Source organism: Gadus chalcogrammus, chromosome 20 (genome assembly GCF_026213295.1).
Source record: "Gadus chalcogrammus isolate NIFS_2021 chromosome 20, NIFS_Gcha_1.0, whole genome shotgun sequence".
Classification (NCBI taxonomy): Eukaryota; Metazoa; Chordata; class Actinopteri; order Gadiformes; family Gadidae; genus Gadus; species Gadus chalcogrammus.
Genome location: NC_079431.1, coordinates 12,333,607 through 12,354,619, shown reverse-complemented (window position 1 = coordinate 12,354,619; position 21,013 = coordinate 12,333,607). Strand labels below are relative to the sequence as shown.

Genomic DNA, 21,013 nt, shown 5'->3' with positions numbered 1-21,013 from the left:
CAAAGGAAAAACTAATAACAGTGACAGAGAGTGCCGCGAAGACAAAGAGCTTTGGATTTGAGACAAAAGACAAATCTCTTCGGTTTCCTTTGGCACGTGCAGCAGGCGCTCACCCGAGAGCCTCGATGGGAGGACAGATTGTTTAATGGGTTTGGAGTCTGAGGAATTTGGCAGATGGCAGTGATGCCAGGGACTGCTTAAAGGGGCTCCTTTGCAGAGATACTAATACAAAAATAACAGAAGTCTAACATTTTAATCATCATTGTGGTGAGGTCATGTTCAAACATAGTTTTCAAGGAATAACCACTCCGATTCTACAAAACCATAGCAAAAGGTCAGCTCACCGTTATACGCTATTATTATTTTGGTGTATGTATTTATAGATCCCAAGGGGAAATGCATTCTATGAATTTAACCCATCATAGCTAGGAGCCAGGATGGGGTGGGCTGCCACAGGTTAGCGCCCGGGAACGAGCTCCAGATGTAGTGCCCTTGCCTTGGTTATAGGCCGGGCAGGAGTGTAAACATGCATGTTTTTTGTGGTGTGGGAGGAATCATGCAAATCCCACACAGAAAGTGCCCCGCCAAAGCCAGGAACCTCTTGCTGTGAGGCAGCAATCCTAACCATTGTGCCACCCTAGTGCCTGGCTTTACATTTAAATGCATTCTCTAAAGGGTGCTTTTTGGATTTATTTTCGGTTCAGCTACTATTGCTTTAGAGATGCAGCTTGTAGAATTGTGTGTAGAGTCACTAACAGTGCCTGCAATGTTATCCCAGTAATTGACCTATATAGTGGGTGGGTCCTCTTCCATGAGCCATCTTGTCTTACTGCCATTTTTCTATAGTAGCCCAGAACGAGTCAAGGACCTATTTCTTATATTTTAACAATCAATATATTACTTGTAAGCTAAAGTTGACACTAATAAATTGAGCTGTTAAGAAACCTCTTCACTTATATAACATATTTGTTTTAGTACCTAGTCACCTTACAGGCCAGTACAGGCCATTCTCGTACGGAATTGGGAATGACCATTAAAAGCCACTTAATCCTATATATATATTTCACCTTTAAGAATTCTTCTTTTTAAATAAATGGGAATGAAAAAACGAATATACTTTATGTGTGGTCGCACCAGGAAATCAACAGATTCTGACAAATGTACTTATTTCTGACTAATGTACTTATTGTTAGTGGCTTTGGATAAAAACGTCTGAAATTGCCCTAAATGTAAATGTAAAAATGTAAATAATTGAAAAGCCAACAGAAGTTTCTTCAGACCACATGTAAAAGCTTTATTGTCCCACATCGCTTTAACAATGACATATTTAGTGCTTTGATATCAAGCTAAGCATGTGTCAATTATTCAGCATTGCCACTAGAGGAACAAGAAGTTTACTTAACATTATACAACTTACATAAATTATTAAATATCTTATTTGGCAAAATGTTACAAGGAAGCAGGAAACAGAAGAAAGTGAGGGCTGCCTGTGTGCATTTATAGAGATAGGAACCAAATGAACGCTGGAGCCAACAGAACAAAATATTAGATACAAGACTACTTTTTTACTACAACCACCATCGTTTTTCTCTGCAGGAACAGGCATTGATGTTATCACGTTTGTTTAACAACACACGATAGAGTTTATAGGTCACCTGGAAAGAGAAGAACGTTGAAGTACTACGTTTAAGAAAGAAATATAACCAGGGGCAGGGGGGTGGGGGGAAGGTTCAGCAGGTACGTCATGGAGAAGTCACATCACCCCCCCCCCCTGGTCTAAAGGAAAGGCCCTTTAGACCAAAGCAGGCTTTCACTCTCAATACATTCGTAGTTTTTTTGTATACTTTGTTTGAAATGTTTAGAATGTAAACCAAGAAACACGGCGGTGTGCATTTCAATTCTCAAAACCCCTCCAATTTTCTTTTTTAACAACACTGTCTTCAGGTATAAACTGGATGGTCGTTAGAAGCCCACCTGTGCTCTGTGTGTGTAATATTTATCTATATCGATATATACTGTATATAATTATATAGATATATATGTATAGCATTTTAATTCATGATACAGGAATAACTGTTGCGAACAATTGCACGTTTTGGCGAGCCACGGATCAACACGACAGCCAGGTACATTTATAGAACGATATTCAGCCCAAAGAAGGAGTCCGATTTCAGAGACTCAGCCATGCAGATTGGGACGCGATCCACAACGATGAGGAGGAACTCAAGGGGAAGATGATCCCCATGATCATCTTCTACCTCTGGAGAGGGAGATGGAGGGAGAGAGGGAAAGGGAGATGGCAGAGGGAGATGGCGGAGGAACGAGATGGAAGAGGGTGAGGGAGGGGACAGAGGTGGTGGAGAGAGAGAGAGAGAGAGAGAGAGGGGGAGATGGAGAGGCAGGGAGAGCCCGGAGCTGAGTCTCCTTCCCCTTTTGTCTGTTAATCATTGAGGAAGCAGTACTGATGCAAACATCAGCAAATCAGAGCCTGTGTGCGTGTTTAGCATTCCTCTGATGAGTAACATGGGCGTGTGTGTTCAATAGAAGTGGCGATAGCCAGGAATATTGAATAACACACACACTGACGTGTGCGTGTGGGTGGTGGTGGTGGTGGTGGTGAACGGGCGACTGGCGACTGTTTGGTTATGTGTGATGCTACTGATGGTTTCGGAGGTCTTGCTTGGGAAACCTGTGATTAATGTCATCTACGTCAGTAGATCCCTCCGCCCTGTCCTCCTCAACACCATCCACGGTGGCCCCAGGCTCGACACCGATGCACACACACACACACACACACACACACACACACACACACACACACACACACACACACACACACACACACACACACACACACACACACACACACACACACACACACACACACACACACACACACACACACGATGACAGTCACTGTCCCGGCTTCATACGGCTAGAGACTCCGCCACTACAATCCATGGCTGCTTGCATCACCGAGCAGCAGTTCAACTTCAACTGGCCATACGTCAGGTAAAGAAGTACAGGTTATTTCCTTACGTTTATTTGTGCAAAAACGAAAGGTTGGAAGGTTTTCCAGGCTCAAAAAATACAATGCCTTGAAATCCTTGATAACTTCCTGATAATCACTATTGATTGTGTTTTGAGCAGAGTTTAGACCTCTATTTTGCACACTAATACTGATGGGAAGAAGTGATCTGCGATATGAGGGGTAAACACTAATATCTATATCTATATCTATATCTATATCTATATCTATATATATATATATATATATACCCCTTATTTGACAGGTGTGAATAATCCAAGTGTTTCGATACCACATATTTACTGAGCCTCAGTGCAACAGGGCCAGAAACGGAATACACCATGACTGACAAGCAATCACTTTAGAGTCTTGAAATACAATATGCTCGAGGAGAAAAAAGGTAGTCATATTAAGCAACTTGAATGACTTCGGGCAGTACAAATGATGAAGGGTGTGGTGGTGCAGTGTGTGTGTGTGTGTGTGTGCGCACATGCGTGTGTGAGGTCGGTGTCTTTAGCATGTGGAAACGCCACCACAGAGGTGAACTGCGGCTTTGACATCATCCACCCGAGTGGGGATTCCCTAACACAGAACACATTGTCTCGACTAGGGCTGGGCTTCTCTCCTCCGCTTTCTTTCTGTAGCAGTAAAAGAAGATTAGCAAGAACACAAGGTTTCGGCTGTTTCCGAGGTCAGTCACTAAATCAGAACGACGGAGGCTAATACCAAGAATAAACAGAGCTCTAACGACTAATTGGGAGGAAGGAAAAAGGAATTACTGCTGGTCACGGTACAGTGCAAATTACCCTATCTCTCTCTCACACACACACACACACACACACACACACACACACACACACACACACACACACACACACACACACACACACACACACACACACACACACACACACACACACACACACACACACACACACACACACACACACACACACACACACACACACACACACACACACGAGCAGATTTCTTCGTGTCATCTGCCTGGCGCCATCTAGTGACGGCCGGCTGGTATGAAGCCCTATAGGAGACACTAGAGAGAGGGGGGTCTCGGTTCACATGGACGGGTGTTGGGTAGGGGAGTAATACAGCAGTGGAGGCCAATAGGCAGCAGCGCGATTCCGCATACACAGAGCAGGTGTCACCGGGAGAGGGGTAAAGATAAGGGAACAGAAAGGAGGGAGAGAAGGAGTAGGGAGAGGTTAAAAGTGCTCCAGGAGCCACTGGAAGAGCGGCGTGCCGTGGTGGGGCAGAGAGGGCGTCTCCCTGGGGTGGGAGGGCGCCGGCAACTGGCTCCGGGCCTGGACCTCTTCACAGTAGCGCAGCAGGGCCTGCAGCAGGTCCCCCACCCGGCACTCCCGCTCCCGGAGCCGCTGGACCACCGCCTGGAGCTGTGGGGGGCCCAACCAGAGGACGGTCAGGAGCCTCCCTCAGGATGTGTCTACGGAGGATGTCTTGGCCTAACTAATGGCCCTTAGTCCGTGCAAGATTTACAAGGAACATACTTAGATAAAGATGTATAAAAATGAAATATACACAACGTAGTTTAAAACACGAAGGGTCTGCAACCACCCCCCGTTGACTCTAGCAATTAATGTATTTTATAAATTTGGGGATTTCAAAAATATAATATTGTATATATTTTCATTTCAGTTTTTTTCATACGTTTGTGCATTTCTGCGCCGATACACCACGGGGAATACATTGTGTGTGGGAGAAGGATTAGCAGAGATATTGTTCGATCACACAGTAACTCATCTCAGATCAACCAGTCCTACTAGTCCTACGACTACCAGTCCTAAAAGCAGAGACAGCAGACACAGCACTCGTTAGCCAATATCTGAAAAACTGGAGTGACACCTTGTTTATATTCTACTGAACAGAAACCGATTCCTCAGTTGAAGTATGCCCGATACCAGCACTCAGACACGATACGGTATATGTACTCGTGAATACTGAAATAACTTTCTACATTTAGAGAAAAAGGGGCAAAATCCTATGATTTGCCACTCTCCCCAAAACACTGTGTGAAAGTTCCAATCTGCCTTGTACTGCCTTGTACTGCCTTGTACATACGTACCCAAATGTAAGGACTTGTACTTGTCTGCAAAAAAAAGGAGAATTGATGCATCCCTACTCACAAGCACACAACGCGTATCTCTACAGTGGCCAGTGTACAGGGTGTTCATTCGAAACCCTGACACTTTTCTACTGTTTACCAGTGCTGGCCGGGTTTGTGTTTGCTGTTAATAGCCAATCACGCGCTTCAAGCAATGATTAGTCGAAACAAATATAAAGCAGAAGTAATCTAAAGTCAGATTTTTGCCAATGCAGTCACACACTCTTTCTACAGACAGCCCCACTCACCTGCTGGATCTCTCTCTCCGTGCCCAGCTGCACCTGGGGCAACTCGGCCATGGAGGCTGCAGCCCACTGGAGCATGCACCTCACCTGGGGGTCCAGGATCACGGCCCCCTGGGGCTCATGTCCCGGTTCCATGACCTCAGAGTTCACCAGCACCAGCAGGGCCTTGGGGGCCGGCGGCTGAGGCCTGTCCACGCACACTGTCCCTGTGAATACACACAAACACACACACACTTTACGAGCTTGACGACTTGTGGTCAACAAGTGTTTTCAAATATAGTTTAAAGTGATGGATAAAAAAAGTCTGTAATTTTACAAATCATTATGTTAGAAAGGGTTTTCTACATCAGAAAATGGTGGTCAGTGAAATCCATTGCAATCTCACATATTGACAGTCTGATGAAATCCTTCTGTTCCTTGCATGCAGATTTAATGGTTTGGTACTGTTTCCAATCGTGTCTATGTAGGTAAGCAGGTGACCAATCACTGTTCTCTCGCGTGGCCAAGCCAGGCCACCCAAATGAGAGCGACAGGGTCTATTCAATGCGTTTCGCACATTGAGGAAGTGCAAACGTCCAAAAAGCAGGGATTCTCCTTTTATGCAACACTGTAGTTTGTAACAGACGTCATGAGAACTGATAAACAAGTTCCTGCATAGGGTGAAAGTTTTCATGGAGCATAGCTAAAAGGAAGTGTGAACGGGGACTGAGTCATTCAAGGAACAATGAGACACGCAAGCCGAGGCCCTCGAGGCACAACCGGGCTGCCAGACTGCAATTCCCACCGAATAAATCATTTGATTTCTTTCTTTCAAAAATATTTTGTAGTCAACCGCCACTAGTAATAGATCATCGAGTTTGTTACATTACAAGAGAACAACAGTTTGTCTGCAATGAAATTATGTGGACGGGACTCACAACCCCATAATAAAGGCATTTTTATGAATACAACAATATCCTCTGAGATGGTTTTTTTGCGCTACACTTTATTGTACTTGAACTGTTCCTTATTTTTCTTTAAACCACACACGATTGACGGACAGCCACCCCTTGGGTAACATGCAGTACATTATGGAGTATAATGCTCCTTAGTCCTGCTGTGGGTTCCCACGCCTTAAACCATGCCTGCACCTCACTGGGGCAACGCGCGCGCGCGCACACACACACACACACACACACACACACACACACACACACACACACACACACACACACACACACACACACACACACACACACACACACACACACACACACACACACACACACACACACACACACACACACACACACACACACACCAGAGGGAGTGGATGAATGAGCAGCAGTGTGGCTTAACGCGGGGGTGGTAAAAATCCCCGACCTTCACAGACAGCGATAGATAGACGGGCAGACGAAGCCGCAACAGAAAAGTTCAAACTGCTACACCAAAAATAAAGTAACTACTCAAATTAGGAGAGGGAAACGCAATTGATCCGTCTGAATACTTCATCTTCTACGTGTGATTATATACGATGCAAAGTGTGGTGTGTATTTCGTTGGCAGACATGCAGCCGTTTACATCCTTACCACTAGATTCCTCCTTGACGTCGGTCTCCTGCTCCTCGGGACATTCACTGCAGGGTGACAAATACCACACGGGTTAGACAGCAGGGGGAGGGGTGGAGGGGTGGAGGGGCGGAGGGGCGGAGGGGTGGAGGGGCGGAGGGGCGGAGGGGTGGAGGGGCGGAGGGGCGGAGGGGTGGAGGGGCGGAGGGGCGGAGGGGCGGAGGAGCGGAGGCCAAAGGCTACGGGACACTGCAACGCGGTGCGGGGAGGCTAATGCAGACAGATCCCCAAGACCTAGTGCAGACGGCCATAAAGACAACAGCATGCCATAGTCATCAGGATCACATGATCACGGCGCATTTCAAAGCAATCGTGATAAGAGGCCTTTAGAAGAGATAGGAGAGAAAGTGGAGAGAAAGTGGGTTCCGGTTGTCGATAACATTGTACATTTATGACTCACAACAGACAAGTCAACAATTAATTCAAGTTGAGATTTATTGTTCGCCGACGTATCGAACCGTTTCATATGTTGGGAAAGGCTTGGAGAAAAAAAGTTTTTAAGCTTTTGGCTCCTTCCACATTGAACTCTCTGCATAAGTTCAAAACAAAGGTTTTTATGTGTTTTTAAATTCTGAAGGGCATAGAACTGATTAGTTGATGCATTGCATTTTATTGCTTACTGCTGCTTTCTTTGCAAGGTTGCGCTCTAAACATAGGCTTTAATGTTAACGAGTCATTTGGTTTTGTGATTGTGATTTATTAATCGTGGGGCCAACAGGTAGTTTATTCTCTCCCGTTAGGATGATATAAATCAGAAGTGTTTCTTACATAGCCCATGGCTATAGATATCTACTCTCTGCCAAATGTGTGGATACCATTTCCTTTCCAGATGGAAGCTTCAATCAATTTTATATGTCTTGGTATGTCTGGTTTTGAGCGCGAGTAACTGAAGAGGAGACTGGCATGGGAAAACAGTCAATTGCTAATTTCATCATTCCAGAACTCTTTAGGGTGCGGACTGAATGGAAATTTGGACACTAGGAACTCATAATCATTGTCAGATGTCGCACGACAGGAATAATCAACAAATAACTGTTTTGACGTCACTTGAGTCTTCACATTGAAAGTAAACTACTTAAACAGCGGCACTATATTGCTCATACAATGTACAGTTTGAATTTGGACACTCAAATTCAATCCAATGCACTGTACAGCAAACTATGGGGCAGGTTTTGGATGTTCTGCTACTGTCAGGGGAGGAATCCACTACATGGCCAAGCAGCAACTAGAAAAAGACGTCAGCCATGCAAGGAAGCAAATCAATTGACTTTGTACCAGGCAACAAACATGCACAAACATGCAGGTTCCCACATGCATTCCCACAGATACACACAGCCAACACACACAAAACGGGTGTGGTCATGCAGATACCTTGGAGCCTCTAGTGAGGGACAAACTAGGCACTTTAAGGTCATAATATAAGCTGGTCAGATTAGTCCAATATGGTCCAGATTTATTTGCACAATTTGTCCCGCTCTAGGCGTGCAAGCCTCATGTGTGTTGAGTATTTTGATATCAGGTGAGCATAGTGCAGAGGAGCGTATATAAGCATAGCGTGGCATAGATGCGCTAGCTAGCTGTGGTGACCGACCTGTCCGAGGGGGAGAAGGACAGGTGGTCCTCACACACCTCCCCCTCCAGGCCAAGGCTGCTCCAGCTACTGCTGTTCCCATTGCTGCTGGGGAGACAAGGAAAGCAGGGGCATTCCTCAACAAAGCCGCATACAGTGCCCACACTAAGATGAATCAACACCTAACTATGCAGACAGTTGTCCTCAAGGGCACTTGTGTATACATGTCCAAAACCATTATCTGCCAAAACATATTCATTGTAGCGTCGAAGTATTACAAAGTCCAACATGTCTCCAACTATTAAAATACCAATATCAAAGAAAAGTTTCCTCCAAAAAGTGACGTGTGTTGTTCCTATCGCTGATTGCAGAGATGCCTAATGAAGATATGATCTCTAGGCAAAAGTAGTATGAGATCATTACATTGTTGACTTCACGACAATAATCCTGACAATCTTGGGCGCTCCAAGCCGGACGGTCTGTGCCGGCAACGCGCGCACAACCACACACACTGTTTGTATAATTAGTCAGTGATGTCGCTTGCTGGCAGAAACGCGGCCTATTGTGTAAGGGAGGATACAGGGAGGAGTAAAAAAATTAATAAAATAATTCCATCAGTTGGCCTCTGCCTTAGACACAGCTTCCTCCGAAGGGCTTTGTTTGAGGCGATTGGGTACGATAGCTCGTCATAAGTCAATCAGGGGCTTTATTGCCTACGTAAACCCCTTGAGCCATGATCTTTCCCCCGCTGCTCTGTTTATCTGCTGGGGTGGATGTGAGTTGCACAGTGGGGTTTCTCGAAGAGGAGCTAATGAATTACATGTGCTGGACTTTGTTCTCGGGGAAACGGCGCCAGGGGCGAGGATAATGCTCACGGACACACCTTTAGACAATATTTTTTTACCCTTCATTTGGCTGTGGTGGCCAAAACAAGAATGTCCCTGCGCCGCCGGTATCGGGAATAAAGCTGCAACGATGACAGGCTTCGCCTTTGTATAGACAAGAACCTCAGCAGCTCCTTTTGATTAAGTTAAAGATTAAAGATTACAGATGACAATGCTAATGTCACAGCGACGAATGAAACTGTGTCTCCTCGGATTTCCCAATTTAAGACTGTCTCGCTCTCTCTCGCTCTTGCTGTCCTGTAACATTCAAATGCTACAGGATGCTTTCAATGTCTTACTGTATGGCTCAGATAGAGACATTATTAGACCTCAGAACAAACTATGAGCATTTCAGATATACAAAACATAATCCAGCCTCCCAGATCTTAACTCAAAGCGGCAGTTTAGAGCATTAAGGCAAATTATTTTTAAAATGTGATCTATTCAACAAAAGGGCGAAATTTTAGACAGCAAAGAAAAATTATATTCATTGATGATGATAATGTTAGTGTACCTTGCAGGAGTAAAATACAAATAAAATAAAAAATGCAACCTGATGATATCCTGTATATGTTTGTAAATCTTAATTGAGGAGCTGTTTTGGTTTAGGATCATGGTTTAGGATCGTGGTTTAGCTATGGTTTAGTGCCAAATTTCCAACCAGGAAGGCCCATGAAGCACATGTTGTTCTCCAGACGTCTTGTGAGGGGACACGGTGAAGGGGTTCAGTGACGGGGCGGTGGGGTTGGCTGCAGCGCCCCTTACCTGTCGCTGAGGTGGAGGAAGCTGCTGTTCTCGTCGGGGTGCTCATCCTCAAAGCTCAGGTTGGACCAGCTGCCGAGGCTGTCGTCGCCCACGCTGAGCTGCTGGGGCATCGTCGACTCAGTGGCATCCCTTCCTGGGGAGCTACACACACACACACACGTACACACACCCACACCCACACACACACACACACATAATTACAGACTAAATAAAAGTTGATGTTAGGGCGAGAACCATAAAAGCATACACTAAAAACATGTTGCGCAACCTACTATATATAAAAAAAAAAACTAAACAGGGCAGAGTGACAAATAGCCAGTCATCTGGGGGAAATACAGTATTAGGTGTATTAGTAGGACACTTCTAAGACTGGGGGAGAGCCATCTGTTGTGGTTCAGACTTTTTGAGATTACTCAATGGGGCGATGCTGTGGTGAGGTACCTCTCGCGGCTGGGTGATTCCTCCCTGACCGCATCTCAAGTACCCTGAGGATGTGACTCAGCCCGAGAGCGTCGGGTACGTGGGAGTGCGTGCGTACGTACCTGGGGTTTGCCGCCTGACAGAGGTTGGACAGCGCCGACGTCATGATCTCAGCCGTCAGGCTCTCAGCGTAGCTGGCCCCGTCGTGGCCGATGCCGCTGTCGGCGTTGAGGCTGGTGTTGCTCAGCTCCCGTTTGGCCGTCTCCATGGCGACGGAGACCATCTCCTCGGCGAATGCCACGCGGAGGTCCAGGTCGATCTGGATCTTGGGGATCTCCAGGAGGTGTTCCGCTCCGCCCTCGCACTCCTGGCCCCGCTTGGGCCTCACCCTGGGGCCTGCGTGCCGACAGTGGTGGAGGTGGTGCGCCCTGGGCCTGGTGCAGTGGGGGCAGGCTCCCTCCGACAGCCTGTCCGCGTAGGCGTGTCTGTCGTGAGCCGGGGGCCTCAGGTTCTCCTGGCCCAAGTGGCCGGCCGCAGAAAGACCCATCTCCAGGGTGTCCTCCACTATCTTCCTGGCATAGTGCTCTATGACCTGCATGACCCCGGCGCCGTAGCCCCCGTCACTCAGGCTGCTGTTGCTGTGGTATTGCCCGCCCTTACCTTCCTCGGCCAGCAGGGGGCAGGAGAAGGCGTCTCTGATCAGATTCTCGGCCATGTCCTCCAGTTTGGTGCTTCTGTAGATACAGGAGTCTGTCAGAGACTTGGGCAGGAGCGCGGGCGGCAGGCACAGCTTCCGCGTCACGTCGCAGGTGATGCTGTACGCTAACGACTCCGAAAAGTGGACCAAGTCGGCGTACTCCCGCTGACGCTGTTCCTCAGAGTCCTGGGGGCAAGTGCACACGATGCTCTGTCCGACCCTTGGCTGGGACGCCTCATCCCCGGCTGCCTTCCAATCCTCCGGTAGGGACCTGGACGAGTGGAGTCGACGAGCGCTGGAAGACTTCTTCTTCATCTTGCGGGCGGCGTGGGTCAGGCCTTGCTTGATGGAGCGGTAGGCCAAGCGGCTGGCGTACTGGTCCAGCACGAGTTCCCTGCTGCCTCCCTCCTTCTTCAGCACCCTGATGAGGTAGCCGGCATACTCGTCAGTCACACTCTCGCAGCTGGGGTACTGGGAGGACAAGCCTGGGCTGGAGGTGGCGGTGGAGATGGGATACTGGGTGCTGGAAGCCATTGGATGATGGTGATGGTGGTGACACTCAGGGACTGGCCTGTCCAGGCTACTTCTGCGCAGGGCGCTGTGATGGGGACACTGCGGACCTGGGTTGACCAACCGCTTCACGTCACTGATGACTTCCCCCGCCACCTCGCCGGCGTAAACCCACAGCGAATTGAGGGTCTCCTCCGAGAACTGAGCCACGCTGTCCCTCCTCGCAACTCCCTCTGGGCTCCCTGACCCATCCTCCTCTTTCTCCTTCTCCTTCTCCTTCTCCAGCTTCTCAGCCCCAATCAGGGTGTCCATCTCCGTCGCCATGGATACAATGTGACAGGCAAGCCGTTCGGCATAGCGGAAGGCCTCCTTGTTGGACATCCTGCGAGCAGTCGCCCTTGAGGTGCCTCCGATCGCCGAGCCTCGGTGGACGGCGCCAGGCCCGCCTTCTCCATGTTCCTCTTGCTCTTCCTCCTCGTCCTCTTCCTCCTGCCCGTGGCCCTCAGCCTCCTCCGACAGCGACCGCATCAGATTCACCATAAAGTCGGCCTTGTCTGCCTCGGGGCTAGGGTCTGCCGGCCCGGGACCGGGCTCCGGTAGGCAGCGGGGGGTAGGTGGTGGGGTCGCTGGGGAGAACTCCTTGGCCAGCTTGCCTTTTAATTTCTTGGAGAACTGCCTGATCTGTTTCTCCTTCGACACCTCGGTGGGCTGCTGGGGGCTAGAAGGAGGGGTTCCGGGTGTCCGTGTGGTCTTCTGACCGCAGCTTGGGGTGGACTCCTCCCTGGGGATGGAGGTCTTCCTCTGGACTCCTGTCCTGGCTCCGGGCAAATCTAAAGAGTCCATGGTCACAGGAAGCATCTCCCCTGTCCCACCACTACTACCAGGGATACACTCCCCACTACCTCTGCTTGCACATTTTGGCTGAGACGGCTCAATGTGTGTTCCTGACGTCTGTTCAGGGGGACCGCTTTGATTCACAGCCCCACAGTCCTTGCCGTCGTATGTGAAGCTCTCCTGGCCAGCTCTCTGCACCAGCGGTGAGTCAGGAAGATCGTCGCTGACCGAACCAGGCCTAGAAGAGGAGCCTCTCCTGCTCCCTATATTCTTGGTGAAAAACTCTGCGCAGTCACCAAAACTCTTTTTCATCTTCGTAGCGGTCATAAGCTCACATGCCTCGGTGACGATCATGTCCACCATGTTGCCAGAGAAGTGGTGGAAAGGGGACTTCCCTTCGGAGGTGTCTCCCCGGGGACCGTGTGAGTGGGGTCCTTGAGGGTAGTTCTCAGTCTGCGTGGCGGCGGTGGTGTCTGAAGAGGCCGTCGTCACCACTGTCCTCTTGGGGCTGGTCTGTGACGTGGAGGCCAGGGCTGACTTATACTGACACGTCTCTTCGGAGGGCGCGGGGAGGGAAAGGGCTTGGCCTGCCTGTGGCACAGAAATGCAGCTGGCCATGCCCGACACTGTAAACAGCGCTTTCTTCACCGTGCACACCCCGTTCTCCCCTGACGGGCCGGGGGTCCCGTCGGCGGCCGGGTCGGCGTGGCACACCTGCGAACTGGTGACGGTACTGCAGGTGTGTGTGCTGGTGTCGTCGGAGCTGACGTAGCAGACGTTGTCCAGAGAAACACTGATGGCTGCCTGGCTCGTGAAGGCCACGTCAGCCTGGGAGAGTTGAATGAAAGCCTCCTGTATGACCGACTCCGACAGGTCTGAAGCATAGGAGCACACCACCTCCTCTCCTTCGTCGTCGTCGTCCTCCTCTGCCTCTCCTCTCCCTTGGCCGAAGGACCAGTCACTAGGGGTGAGCGGGGTCGAGGGGTGGGAGAACTGACACACCTCCATGATGCCCTCAAACACCAGTTCCTCGGCAAGGTCTGCAGCAAACTGGGACACCGTGCTGTTGAAGATCTGCTTTTTGACCGTCAGGAACTCCTTGAGCGCCCCGGACACGGCCTCGCCGACCAGGAAGCCGGCAAGGCCGCTGATGGCCCGCTCCTTCAGCACGATGGCGCGGCGCATGCCGATCTCGTGGAAGGCCATCTGGAACACGGAGGAGGTGAGCCTGGCGGCCAGGTGGCAGAGCGTGGTGGTGCACTGGGACACGCCCTTCTGGAGGTCCCGCAGGGCGCTGCCCAAGCTCATCTCCACCAGGTCTGTGGCGAAGCGCTGGATGCCGTCCTTCAGGGACTGAGGCCTCTGCTGCAGCTTGTCCACCGTCACGGCCTCCTGGATCTCGGAGAGCTTCATCAGGTGGCCGGCGGGGTTCTGGAACTCCTTGTGGCAGACGCAGCTCAGGTTCTTGTTGTCCGACATGTCCGTCGGGGACTGGTAGCCGCACACCGAGCCCAGGATCTCCCTCGACAGACTGCTGGCGAAGTCGGAGTAGGTCTTGTAGAGCGAGCAAAGGTCCTGGGGCTTGCGCAGCTCTGAGACATCTCCCTCCGATTTCCAAAAGTACTCCAGTGAACCTCCGGAGTCGCCCAGGGGGCTGAAGGCCGAGGCGCTAACGGGGCTGAAAAGCGGACCCTCCTCGCAGGACGTCCGCACAGGACGGGGGGAGTCGGGCACTTCAGAGTTCGGGGAGTAGGGTGATCCGGGTTTTAGAGGTGTAGGCTTTTTCAGATTGGCGGGAAGGGGGGGCTGGTCAAAGCGCTGCAGGTTCCTACCCTTGGTGGAGCAGCCTCGAGACACGTATTTGGAGCCACCTACGTTGATCTCGGACGGCTTCTTCTTTTTCTGGCCCGGGTCTGAGGGGTTCACGAGGTCCAGAGGCAGGGTGAGGGTGCAGCTGTCGGAGCTCAGCTCGTCTAGGTCATCAAATTGGTCAAAACTGTCGAAGAACTCGCTGACTTCCGAGTCAGAGTCCTCCACGGGCTCCCTGGGCCCGCCGGGCACCTGGGGGATGTCCAGCTTGGCCAGCAGACTCTTTTGGTAGCCCACCTCATCCAGGAAGATGATGGGGCTGGGGCTGGAGCCATCGGAATCGTCCGACTCGCTGTAGTGGGCGGCGGCGGGTTCCGGGAGGCGGGTCCCCGGGTTGTAGTGGGTCCACTGGGAGTCGGGGGCTGACGGTCTCTGCACCGTGATGGACACCTCCGGCCCACACTGGAGCTTGGAGGCGGGCCGCTTGGCGGAGGAGCCGATGATCACACGCGACCCCGCGAGGTCTTTCTTTCTCTTGTGGGCCGGGATGGTCTGGGACGCTACGTCACGTTTTGTGCCATGGTGATACGGAGCTGCAGCTGCAGCTGCACAAACAGATAAAATATGGAGAAAATTAAAGCAGACACAATTCACATATTTTTAATGAAAAAAAAAAAATCACATTATGATCAAATGTTCCTTTCTTTGACTGAAATTGTCTACAAAACAGTAATGACAGCTTACTGATTTAAAAGGTGACATATTATACCACCAGGTTCGAGTGAGAATAGCCGTCACAAGCCCTTTTGAAAATCTGCCACTTCTGACAAGCGGGCGTGTCGACCTAGATGTATGACGGATGTATGAGCAACGTTTGCTACAGTCCACTGGGTAGGCTGGTAGACTGATCTATCCAGCATACACCTAGGTGGACGGCTAATCAAACTCACACCTGGTGGTGGTATAACATGTTACCTTTAACCCTTTCCTACAAAGAAACCCATTTGAGAGGCACATTAAAATGCTGAGCTTCCGCTAAAACCTACAGGGGGCCTCTCTGGCGTCCTCCTCCTCCAGATGCTCCAGCGCGGTCACAAAGTCGTCCTCGATGGACGAGACGGACTGGTTGGTGTCGTCCTCCTCCGCCTGGTGGGACTCGGACGAGCCCCTGTTGAGGACCTGCAGCTCCAGGGCGTAGCGGATCCCGGCGGCATAGCGCCCCAGCAGGCCCAGGAGGGAGGCGATGATGGCCTGAGGACAGGGCCCAGAGCTGGGACTGTGCCTCAGCACGCACACCACCCTGAGCCAGCACTGAGAGGATAAGAGGAGGGGGTGGGGGGAGAGAGAGACAGGGAGGAAACCCAATGTGAGAGGGTTTATTCGTTCTGCTAGAGGACAATCGGCTAAGGCCTGCCGAGCACAAAGAGAAAACAAGACGGTATTTGGTATCTAACCGCCAGACAGATTGTCAAGGACTCCCCCTCCCCAGGCAACGTGGGGACCCTACGAAGCAGTCGTCTGGAGTGCCGTCTGATTGGGTTTCAAAGACAAGACACGCACAAACATACACAGGTTCCCATGGGGGAGCCCTTACCTCCCCTCACGTCCTCAGGGCAGGGGATGGAAGGAATCAGGCAGTGTGGGGGTTTGTTGTTATGTCTACACTGCTGGTAGCACGATGCTTATGCAGAATACTCAGGGTGTGTGTGGGGGTGGATGGGGGGGAAAGGGGGCGCTCTGCATCAGAAAAAAAACACAGATTGGGCACAGGCCTCGTGTGGGAAAACAAGCAGGAAGGACACAGCTGCGATTGTGGGTAAAGGAAACTAACTCTGCCTATGTTCCCACCTGTGTTTGTCCGGGAGCATGCAGGGCGAACAGAGGGATACATCTTGCACTGATTTACATGGGAGGTGAGGTACATGGCCTCAACACAGGCGTTTTTTCTATAATCAACCAGGAACTGATTTTTTTATTTTATTTTTTTCATTTTTCTCCACGGTTGCCTTAAATGAACGCTACGCGTTTCAGCCTTTGGCTTAAAAATAGGAGGCTTATGTCACATAAAAACAACTCACATTCCAAGCCGCCATCGTGGTGCTTTTTCACGATTAAAATAAGAATAACAACCCCGCTGCAAGGTTATTCTCAAATGTTTGGTGAAAGCAGTACCCATACGGTGTCAAAGCATGCTCCTCTCATGGCGCTTCAGATCCAATGACTGAAACCCTCCTACACTCTGTAATGCACGGAGACACCTCCTGCATCTACCTGAGTGGCTGGGTCCCTTCCCGGGGGCGGGCGGCGCGAGTCCTTGAGCAGCAGCACCTCGTCGTTGCGGAGGCTGTGGACGTGGAGGGAGCGGAGCAGGTCACACAGCTCCACGGGCAGAGAGGACAGAGCCTGGGGAGCCAGAGAGGATGTTGTGGAAAATGCAGTGGACTCTGATCACTGCTCGCCACTGTACATCATCTGAATCAGCGTCATCCAAATGCATCAGGCTGCACGATACATATAAGATATAACACAGCCTTTCTGACCGTTTTAAACAGTGCAAAATATGCCAGAGTATGTGTGTTCGGTATCCCCTAATGTTGTATTAAATGAAGGATGCTACGTGGATACATTTATGTAGCGTGCATTTCCCTCCAAGTGAATTTCCTCCCATTACCCTTCTCTTTTCAGTAAATACGGTAATTTATTTATTCTCATTATTAATATGAAACTAAAGCCACGCCTAATTGCATTTTGTTCAAATATATGAGATGACAATTGTTGTATTTTTTGTGAGTGTTTACCACATGAATACTGTAGTGTAGCGTGTGAGTTTGGTATTGTCTCTCTCCAGTTCAATGGAAAATCTGCCTTGGTGGTTAATATCCAGCTACACCAACTCACCTGTGGAGAGGCATCCTTCCCTTCAGAGAGACCAGGAAGACACACAAAATTGATCTGAAAAGAAGTGTCAAATGACATTAGTGCTAGGTGTCTAGGATTCCTCACTCTGCATCAAATTTTTTTTTTTTTTCCTGGCATGCCATAAGTGTGGGACACGAACCTCGGTTAACCTGAGTGCGTCTCCTCTCTGCAGCTCCACACTCACACGACACAGCTCTTTCTTCGTCCTCAGAAGGCTCTTCACACACTGTCCCCCGCTGTCACGCACCGTCTGCACCACAGACCACAATAATACATTTGAAACTATTGATTTCACCCAAAGCCGGTGCAGTGCCAACACCAACCAAGGTCTCCAATCCTAACATGACCGGAGACCTTGATTTGTATACCTTAATCATTACCAATGCTGCTTTATTTACATAAACCCAGACTGCCACACTCTAATAAAAGAAATGCCTCCTAAGTGCTAAATCTACAGCGTGTTTTGTCAGTGGGTGAACAGCATGCTCTTTGATCAGAGCAGGGAAAATGTAATTACCTTTTGTAATATTTATTACAAAAGGACAAATTTCCCATAATCATCAATAAATTCCATAAGTTTGTTTAATATCCGAGAACACATGCAACTGATAAATCGCAGAAACCCCCCTCACAGCCGGCTAGTAAAGAATATAGGTTGAATTAATACAATTCTAATGCAAGTGCCTTCTTATCTGAATAGACCAACATAACCTCAATCAACACTTGATGGCCAATTAGAATTCAGGGTTAAAAAAAAAAGCAACAATATCAAGTTTTTCTATTACATGTAGAAAGATAAGTGACACACATAGTTTCTAAAATGCCTACTTTCTACATTGAAAATAAAAGGTTATTGTAATGCCATCATATTAACAACACATTAGAATGCCATCTGTAGAAGGACGCCATCTCAAGAGAGGTACTCCAGATAACTTTAGTTGACAGACCTCTTTTCGAATGGACGCTCTGGTCCTCAGCGGCACCCCTCGAATGCGGGCACAGGCGTCCATGGCAACGGAGGGCTGGTCGTGGCTACCTGGCTGGGCCACTCACCTGCACAGAGGAGAGTATAGAAGGAGGGAGGGGTTGGCGGGGAGAAAGGGAGAGAGAGAACGGATAGAGAGTGTGATAACCCTGTGACTATGGGCTGAGTGTGTGTGACTCTAGCATGAGATGACTAATGCAATAGAATGTATTACTGCAGGCAAAAATATCAAACAAACAGACAGTCATGCAGACTCATGTGACGAATGTTACCAAAAAATATTTTCAGCGACGAGCATTAAAGGAAATTTGTTGTTATTGCTCAGATATATGCAAAATTATATAATGCCTTCATTACCATCCTACAGAAATAAAGGGTTCTGCAGGCCTCGGAGATCAACATCAAAACAGCTACAGTATGTCTGGACTTGACGTGCTGGCGTGGTCAACACTGCGCAGACCTTCTCCCTTTGAAATCCCTTCAACAAGCACAGAGTGCATCCATGATCAAAAAGCATGGTGAGATAACAGAGGTGTATGCTCGGGACCAGAGCTCGGGGGAAAACACACTTGGTAAGCATGACAGGGATGGAAAAATATTGACTCTGTCCTTGCTTGGAGGGAGTTGCTCTTTTTCACCCCTCCCTCCCCAAGACATCCAAGCTTCATCCTTTGAGGTATGGGCCAAATTGAGTTTAGAAAAGGTCTTGAGCTCCAATTGATCAGCCAACCCTACCCCCTGAGAAACACGATTATGGAGGAAAAAATAAATAAAGTATATGCAACTGTATGATCCAGGACCACTGGACTTCTCACGGGTGTTTCGGTAGTCTGTTCAAAAACAACAGGACCACTGCTGCTAACCTCAACTATGCAGTGCATCCCGGCTCGGTCATAGGGAAAGAAATCACAATGACGTCTATTATTGCTGTGACCAAGACCATGGGGAATAACAACAATTCTCTGAAAATGTACTTTTTGCAGCCTGTGGTGTTTTTTGTTTACCCCCGAAGCTCTAGCAATCTCTTGTTTTTCTCAATGTAGCCTTACTTTTCTACAATGCTTGCAAGAACACTGTTCAAATATTCTTTGTTTATTATACCAATCAACACATTTTAAAGAATTGCAAGCTATACTGTAAGAAGTTCAGGTTGGGGGGAAGGTTCATTTTAAAACTGCTCTGCAGGAATCCCATGTCGGATTGCCTCTGTGAGTACTCGCAGAACAGAGCCAGCAGTATCCATCACAAGATACAATGGCCCCGAAACATTAGCCAGCAATATGTATACAACATATAGGCCTATTGAGAGCAAGAGCAAATATTGTGTTCATCAGGACATAAACAATGACATCGTTCTCAGCAGTGACACACTGCTTATATAACTGCAGTGTTATGAAGCCTTAGCGTGAACATTTAGCACATCCACACAATAACATAACATGGTAACGTTAACGCTCTCTGCAGGGAAGATGTTTACCAAGAATCCTGACGGCGAGACGTATTTGTAAACGCCATGTTTTGGTCAGACTTGATATCGATGTCAACGTTGTCTGATCCAACTGGTTATGAACAACAAATTCTACGACGATGGGTAGGTACCATTGAAGGCGTCTAGGATAGTAAACCAGCCATGGATCCTGACGTAGGTTCTCTCCAGATGATTCAAAACCCCTCACCATTACAATGTAGCCCTACATGAATGGATTAGTTGCTGGCAAGCTAGCTACTGCAGAACGACAATATCCACTTCCTGTTTTAACTCACACAATAATCATGGTAGCGAAAAGGGAAAAAGATGGGATTCCAATCAATAATTGTTGTGAAATATATAATGCGGTGGTAGTTGATAAGCTGTCAATCATTTGTTTGGCAGCAGAAGCCAGGCCTCGTTTGGATCGGCCTGTGATGTCACCCGAACAGCTATCAATAAGATACGTTGGTGTTGAAATACAGATTGTATTCAACCGACAAACCATTGGTTTATATCTGTTGGACATTTGATATGGGATGTATGAAGAATGGTTTTAACTCACCGTTCACTGTTGGGCTCCAGCATTATGGCGATAGGCATCCTTGCTGATGGGCGGTCCGTGTACTGTACGATCTGTTTGTTTTGAACGACTCTGGCCCGTGGTTGAGGATTAAAACTGCATTTTAATGTAGTTTGTTAACATCAACATTTTCCAACGGCGAGATAGCTGTATTACTTATAGGGGTATTTGTGTTTAGTTCGCTAACAAAATAAATAAAATGTGAGATATTTGTTTGATCTAGAAAAGTTATGCTTTGTTTAAACTTCAATGACAACTAGTCTCGATTTTGAACGAGCCATCACAAATTAATATATCAGCTATATATTTTTTTATACAGTTATATTGAGGATGTGCCGATTCGTTCGACTCCCAAAAGAGGATCCGATTTCCCATCACTGACCGTTTCCCCTTTTCCAAGCATGAAAACAATCCGATTTCAGGCACAGCTAATCACTCTCAGAAGAAACTGTAGAGCACAGAGCAGTCGAACTGCAATTATATAATGCAATGTAATTGTATAATGTATATAATAAGTAATCCACTCAATTAATAAACATATTTACGAGT

The 21,013-nt window shown here is 48.6% G+C and overlaps 1 protein-coding gene across 7 annotated transcripts; it reads right to left on the bottom strand.

Annotated features, from left to right (window-relative positions):
• Window positions 1-781: 781 nt before the first annotated feature.
• On the bottom strand, window positions 782-20,966 carry akap11 (A kinase (PRKA) anchor protein 11). Of its 7 annotated transcripts, XR_008893511.1 has the most exons (13): window positions 20,447-20,966; window positions 18,376-18,481; window positions 17,568-17,678; window positions 17,408-17,461; window positions 16,781-16,912; window positions 15,556-15,820; window positions 10,782-15,114; window positions 10,240-10,380; window positions 8,612-8,698; window positions 6,982-7,028; window positions 5,417-5,619; window positions 2,856-4,440; window positions 782-2,736 (listed from the first exon to the last, which is right to left on the bottom strand). XR_008893511.1 is itself a non-coding variant. In XM_056579767.1 (12 exons), the coding sequence occupies exons 2-12, from the start codon at window positions 18,436-18,438 to the stop codon at window positions 4,252-4,254; spliced, it is 5,625 nt and encodes a 1,874-aa protein (XP_056435742.1). In that variant the 5' UTR covers window positions 18,439-18,481; window positions 20,447-20,966; the 3' UTR covers window positions 782-4,251. The 7 variants fall into 7 exon arrangements, 6 of the variants coding, with proteins under 6 accessions (XP_056435742.1, XP_056435747.1, XP_056435745.1 ...); XM_056579767.1 differs by having other exon boundaries at window positions 782-4,440; XM_056579772.1 differs by having other exon boundaries at window positions 782-4,440; window positions 8,612-8,695.
• Window positions 20,967-21,013: the final 47 nt, after the last annotated feature.

Bases quoted from the DNA above. Each gene is read 5' to 3' on its own strand.
- akap11 (XM_056579767.1), bottom strand. From the start codon at position 18,438: ATGGACGCCTGTGCCCGCATTCGAGGGGTGCCGCTGAGGACCAGAGCG. The intron at 15,115-15,555 runs GTAGGTTTTAGC...CTGTTTGTGCAG, and splicing joins GGACGCCAGAGAGGCCCCCT to CTGCAGCTGCAGCTCCGTAT. The intron at 7,029-8,611 runs GTCGGTCACCAC...GTCACCCTGCAG, and splicing joins TCCTTCTCCCCCTCGGACAG to TGAATGTCCCGAGGAGCAGG.